We start from the raw sequence: 7,062 nt of genomic DNA, 5'->3' as shown, positions 1-7,062 counted from the left end.
TCAGTATATTAATCTTAGTGAATTAATCTCAGTGAATTAATCTCAGTATATTAATCTTAGTGAATTAATCACGGTAATCTATAGTCTGTTAATCTCAGTTCTCCCCACCACTAGTTAGAACTTTTGAAGCCTCTTGATGAGAGGAGAAACGTCTTTTAGAAAACAGTTTCTTTAATTGAACTTTTAAAGTTCAGTTCTACTGCTGCTGATCCATGACTGAGATTCTCAGTAAATCCTTCCCAGCATTCCCACTAACTGATTTATGTTTTCGAGCAGCAACTGGGAACTCCTTATCTGGGATCTTAGTAGATCAGTTGAAGAGGTGATGTAAGCTCTGAGCAGCATGGAGACTAACGCACTCATCTCCACTGTTTACTCAACATATGAAATCTACATCAGCAAACAAACTAGGGCACGGCGGGGGCGACCCAGACTGTGGTCCTCCAAGTGGCCGTCACAGGTTGGACCTTTGCTGCAGGACGTCCCCCTCTCTAATCACATCTCCAGTAAAGGCCAGAAGACGAAGTTCATGCTATAGAGCTTCACTCACAAACCTGCAAAGCAGATTTAAACAAACTTGTCTTGATTATTCGAATGTTCTGGTGAAAGAAATCAGGTTTCAATGCTGGGAAACTTACAGCTCCTTAGTTTAACCGCTAATGAAGAAAAAATGAAGTTAGCAGATAAAACAAAGAATCCTCAATAGAGGATAAAAGTTGTATTTTATATTAAAACAGTGTGAAAATAGATGCAGGTCTGTGGGGCGTGAAGTCTTACAGGATGCTGTAATCGTCTCCATGGTAACGGCGGTCGGTGTGTCTGAGGCTCTTAGCGCTCTTTCTTCAGACCGGCGGCGTGTCTCTACATTCTGAGGAGGATTGTTTATTTCTTTCCAACAGTCCCAGAGAACATGACGCCGGCGCACGCTTCCGGCGTCGTCCATCGATGCCTCCATGTTGTTCTCCTTTGCCTCCTTCATTCTCCTGCTTTCATTCATTTGCTGATTTCAAGTTCTACAGTTTCTGTGTTCTATGCTTTCAGAAACAATTTAATTCTCTCTTTATTTTTTATTTAGGTCTTTTTAAAGCGAAGCAGTTTTCCTCTAGGTTGTTTATTTGTTGGTAACTTAGGAAAAACTGAAAGATTTCATTTCTCCTCTATAAGAATGATTCCTAGAAATGAAAAGTGTGAAACTAAAGCTGTTAAATTGGATTTCCAGGTGAGAGAGACTCTGGCTGCAGAGACTGGCCTCAGCGTTCGTGTCGTCCAGGTCTGGTTCCAGAACCAAAGGGCAAAGGTCAGTAAAGTTCACTATTAATGACGTCGGCTCTGAAAAACCAGCCTGGTGAACTTTTTGTTTCTGGATATCAGTCATCAGAGGCTTAGTTACATATTTGATGACTCCAACTTTTTCCGTCTCCTTCTGAAAGTTTTCTCCTGCATTTTGCCAAAAAATACTTAAATGTCTGAATCCGATCAGTATCAGTTGAGCCCAGTAGATTAAACATTTCTAATCTGCCATTTGCTCTGTTTGCTGGTATTTAGGAGGAGAGGCCTGCCAAAGTCTGGCCAGCCAAAAGGTGTTTTACTCCAGTCAGCAAGCAGTCTGTCAGCAGGGGTGTTCAGTTGCTCCTTAGTTTCACTCTCCAAATTTTAAATGTCTGCATCTCTACTTCGCCATGGATGAAGTGGAGATGCAGACGGCTGGTAACGAATCAGAGCCTGGACCCGTGTTTGATGCCTGGCTTTGCTAAACCAGGCTGGAACCGTTTGTGTCTCTGTGTTTGTTCCCGGACAGATGAAGAAGTTAGCGCGCAGACAGCAGCAGCAGCAGCAGCAGCAGCAGCACGGCAGTCACAGGCTGGGAGCAGGTAGGACGATCGTCACATGATGTCACCAGAAATAACACTGGAGAAAAATGACCTTAAATATACAAACAAGTCTTTCACTCTTCATTCCTTTTAAGAAATGAAAGAAATTTATTTTTCAAATCACAGGAAATTCATGGATTTTTGGATTTTAAAAACGCTTCATTTAAACAATTCAAACAAAAAATCAATTATTGATGTAAAACAAAGTTAGTTAAAAATCACTATTAAGATAAAAACAACTGTCAGCTAAAAGCCATCTTTGCTTCGCTGATTAGATGTTAATTTAAAATTTTAATTAATTTAAAATGTTAATTTAAAAGTCGGGCCTTTGGCTTATTGCTCCTATCCTGTCCTATAAAAAGAATTTTGTAAACCTGTGACAAAAAGACTAAAAACACAAATTAAATACAGGAAATTATTGAATTTATCATCATCCATTTTCTCCTGCTCAGTCAGGGTGGCGTTGGGGGTGGGGCTTATCTCCAGCAGTCTATGGGCGAGAGGCGGGGTCCATCCTGGACAGGCCGCCAGTCTGTTGCGGCGCTATATTTATCAAATTTTCATTTAGAATAATTTACTAGGACATGTTCTTATTTAATTTTTCATTTCGAATTTTGATAATATTATGGAATCTGTATTTAAATATAAAAAAAAAAAATGAAAACAAACAAATATTTGATGTTTCTTTTATAATTTGTAAAATTGTCTTTAATTATTTTAACGGATCATATTATTATTTCATCTATTTAAGATATTTGTAATATTTAGTCATGTTTTAGGCAAATAAAAACGGTTAAAATAACCAATAATTAAATAAACCTAAATTCATTTTAAATCATTTAATTATTTAACTGTGTAATTTATTTATAGTTTTACAGTAGATCTAATATTGAACCATGTTTAGATTAATGCTGAATGCTTTCATGGTTGATTTATTTATTTTTGGAGCTGCTGCATGTTAAGTCCCCCCCCCCCCCGTTCTGCTGGGGAGCAGCCATAAAATGGAAGCCACGGTGTTCCTCCTCTCCGCTCATCGGGCTTATTGCCACCGTGGGCTGCAGCGGATATGAGCAGACAGTTTAGATAAGCGTCTCACTGCTTTGGCAAGTGCAGCTTCTATCTGCTCTGGGATTTGCAGCGTGTCAATATTGGCAGAGCAGCAGGGTTTATTACAGCGGAAACTGCTGCTGATAACCAAATGAGAAGAGCAAACCAGCAAACTGTTTCAGGCTGAGGCTAGAATAAACTGGGGAAGCCATGGAAACCCCTCTTCAGCTTTACATTCTGCATCGACTGTATAATCTGACTGGTCACATGTAAACTGAGCGCTGCAAGCGGCCGATATTTAACTTCTCATCTATAGGTCATGTTTGGGTTAGACGCTAATCAACTCCACACCTCAGAATATTCAGGAAAAATGTTATAAAAAACTCAATCATTATTTAAACTGTAAGAAAATAGCTTGTTTTTAATCACATATTCCAACTAATATTGTTTTATTATTCAGTATATTTGCTTCATCCTCCTATAACCTCTAAACAGCGTCTGTAAGGCCTGACAGAAACCTGGCAAAGGAGTCGATAGGCTTTTATTGCTTATTTTTAATGCTTTTTATTTTATAATATTACAGCCAGAGGCGTAATTTAACCCAACTCTGGCTGCAGCATTTTGGATCAGCTGAAGGCTTTTAACTACAGTTTGTGGACTTCCTGATAGTAAAGAATTACAATAGTCCAGCCTTGAAGTAACAAATGCATGGACTAGTTTCTCAGCATCACCCCTGGACAGGAGATTGCTCATTTTTGCAATATTCCTCAGATGAAAGAAGGAAATTCTAGAAACTTCTTTGATCTGGGATTTAAATGACAGGTCCTGATCAAAAATAACACCAAGATTTTTTACTTTATTATCTGAAATCAGTTTAATCCCATCCAGATGAAGTGACTGGCTAATCAGCTTCTTTTTCAAACAGATACAAGTCCATTATCTGAGGCCATGAGAATATCATTAGTGACTTTCACCAGAGCTGTTTCAGTGCTATGATGAGCTCTAAAGCCAGACTGAAACTCTTCAAAAAGTTCATTATGGTGTAAGTGATCGCAAACTTGTTTGGCAACTACTTTCTCAAGAATTTTAGATCAGAAAGGAAGATTGGATATAGGTCTATAATTGACCAAGTCATCTGGGTCAAGAGACGGTTTCTTAAGCAGAGGTTTAATTCCAGCAACCTTAAAAGCTTTAGGTACATATCCCTGTAAGGCCTTCCAGGCTAAGGACCCCAAACTGATTATATATATGGTCTGAAATAGTGTTCTATCAAACTGGTTCTATAGTCACTCTATTACAGATGGAGTAATGTAACTAAAGTAATTTCTCCCTGGGATTATTAAAGTATTTCTGATTCCTGGTTGATGGGACAGTTAGTGTTGTCACCATACTAAACTTTTCAACTCGATACCGATACTAAGTAAAATATTCGATCCTCGATACCCTTTTCGATACCACAAGAATAAAAACAAAGACTCTAAAATTCAACAGAAATATTTTCATTACTAAAAAATAAATAAATAAAAAAACAATAAGAATAATATTATGAGGTTGTATGCTGTGCACAATATTAAGCAAGCTTGATAAAAAACTTACAAAATTAAAATGAAATTTTCCTTCCTTGGCTGTGTTTGCAGATGTTTTTCAGTCTGAAACTGAAAAGTGCGTAGAATTATTCAATCACACAGAGTTCAGAAAGTGCATTTTCCACTATTCTGCACTTTAGATGGCTGTATCGATACTTTTGAAAATGAGTATTATATCCGGATACGTTTCAGTATCAATACATTTTTGGATATCGATACTTTTGACAACCCTAGGGACAGGTGTTGTGAATGAAACGGTGCCCAGCTTGAAAGAGTTCCTGTGTGTCTCTGAATGTGAGCATTGATGACTGAAAGACATCTTCTGCCTCCATTGATCTGTTTACTACAGTCTGTTGGATTCATGTAAACGTGGATTTAAAGACTTTTCAATTAGAGGGAAAAATTGGAGGGGGGAACCCATAAGGGTCGCGGACCCTCTGTCAGCTACCATTAAATTAGGTAAATGGTACCATATAGTTATTTTATCTGTATGCATATAAATGTAAATGCTGCTTTCTCTGTGGATGCTGATGGGGAGGGGGGGCCTAGTGGTCAGGGCATAGAGCTTGGAATCCTGAGGTTCTGAGTTTGAGTCCCACTCCCACAGTCTGCCACTCTGGGTTCAGGACACTTAACCCCACCCTGCTCCCTGGGCGCCGCACAATGGCAGCACTGCTCCCCATGGGGAGGGGTTAAATGCAGAGAGGGAATTTCGTTGCTCTGAACTGGTGACAGTGGAATGACAATAAAATGCTGGAAAAAAAGCTGGTTATGATGGTGGAGATAAAATTGATGCACTTCTGTTCTCCGGATACTATTTATGCTTGGCCAGTGGATCCAAGGTCAAAGGTCAGAGGGGTCTGGGATGGTTTGTCGTTTATTTTGTTTTTCTTTTTATGTTCTTTTTTTTATCTTTTGTGGTCAGAGGGATAGAAGGAGACATGGAGCAGAAAGTGGTGAGAAAAGCCTTTCTGTATCACAGGGGAACAAAAACATGATCATTAAACAGGATTTTACTTTAAAAACCGATGTTCCAGCTGCCATCTGCTGTCTCAGATATGTGGCCTTGCTGGCAGCTTCTCTGTTGGCTAAAACAGAACAGAAACCAATGTTACAGTTCCTGGAGAAGGCTGAGTAAGATAGACATGAGGCTGAGCTGTTATTCCACCCATCTGTGCCCACTGCCTCACTTTACCAGAGACATCATTAAAGCTTCCTTACATCTTTCAGGCAGCTTTGGGTTTCGGACATGGTTCACAGAAGTTAGCAACAGGCATGGTGGGCTTGGCCACAAGAGCAGGCTGAGGCCGGGCAGGAGCAGAGCTAGGAGCAGACATGACATGCAACATGGAAATGATTTCTGTCATGCCTGTGGAGTTATTGACATTTGAACAGCTGGTGGTTGGTCAATGTATGACCAGAGGTTTCTGTGAGGAACAGATGGACTGACGACCTGAGAGTTCAGCAGCACAGGAAGTGGAAGCACTGGAGAGAGAGGTCAGTGACTGGGATGAAAAAGAGCTGCTGACCTTCCAGGGACTCTGCTGGAGGCCTGAAGCCAGGAGCGGAAGCAGGGGGATGATATTATCGCAGGTGACAAGGAGTTACGACATACAGGCTGAATTCAAATTCAGCGGCTGCGTCCTCAGAAGGCCAGATTCATCAGCTGAGGACGTCATAGCGTGGCGTCCAGGTCTGGTCAGATTCTAAGACTCCTCGTTATGCAGCCGTTAAATGCGTCCTTTTTTTTGCCTGATTTGAAGGACGGGTTCGCTGTATCCTCCGTAGCCTCAGGTATCCCATGATTCATTAGTCCAAGCAAGCCGGCTGCTCCGTGATCAGAGAAAAAAGGGAAATAGTTCAGAACAGTGGTGAATATTGGAAGTTCAGTTTAATATAATCCAGTCAGTGAATAGTTCCGTCTGAAATGAATGAAAATAGCTGTTTTAATGGTTATAGAGTCAGATATGTGGTGGTAATGTTTGATTTATGTAAAGGTTTTTATCTGTTACTGATTAAATGGGTTTGATTCTAATATATCTGCAGTGTGGGACTATAAATCTGAAAGGATTTTTATTTTCTAATTGCTATTTTGCCTAATTTGCTTAATTAAGCATTTTTTGTTGATTATAAGATTTTGCAGACATATTTTCTATACATACATTGTTTAGATTTACGTCTATCTTTCTACCCAGTTTATATAATTAAATGTGCTTTTATTTGTTCATGCTCCTGGTGGTTGGCAGCTGTATTCCACTCTGCACAGCAGCAGCCACTGACAGGTGTTTGGAAGTGGCTGGACAAACCTTAGAGCCAGGCAAGCCTACCCAGATATTCACCTACAGTGGGGCCAAGACGTTTTTAGCCAGCCACTGACTGTGCAATTTCTACTACTTAGAATAATGAGAGAGGTCGGTAATTTTCATCATAGGTACACTTCATCTATGAGAGATGAAAGGAGAAATAATTAGATTGGAGTGTGACTGTTTTAGCCTGTGGACAGGTGTCTTTTATACAGCTAACAGGTTTAAACAGGTACCAACAATACTGCTTAGTAT

At 39.8% G+C, this 7,062-nt stretch overlaps 1 protein-coding gene across 1 annotated transcript in view; it reads left to right on the top strand.

Moving 5' to 3' along the window:
* Nucleotides 1-1,165: 1,165 nt before the first annotated feature.
* The window catches only part of LOC107104009 (LIM homeobox transcription factor 1-beta.1-like), a 12,237-nt gene continuing 6,340 nt past the window's right edge, over nucleotides 1,166-7,062 (top strand). The window contains exons 1-2 of the mRNA XM_015403893.1: nucleotides 1,166-1,297; nucleotides 1,799-1,871. Coding sequence (XP_015259379.1) covers nucleotides 1,166-1,297; nucleotides 1,799-1,871 — 205 coding nt within the window. The remainder of the gene's footprint in view (nucleotides 1,298-1,798; nucleotides 1,872-7,062) is intronic.

Source organism: Cyprinodon variegatus, unplaced genomic scaffold (genome assembly GCF_000732505.1).
Source record: "Cyprinodon variegatus isolate N-32 unplaced genomic scaffold, C_variegatus-1.0 Scaffold1589, whole genome shotgun sequence".
NCBI lineage: Eukaryota > Metazoa > Chordata > Actinopteri > Cyprinodontiformes > Cyprinodontidae > Cyprinodon > Cyprinodon variegatus.
This window is presented reverse-complemented; position numbering and strand designations above follow the sequence as displayed.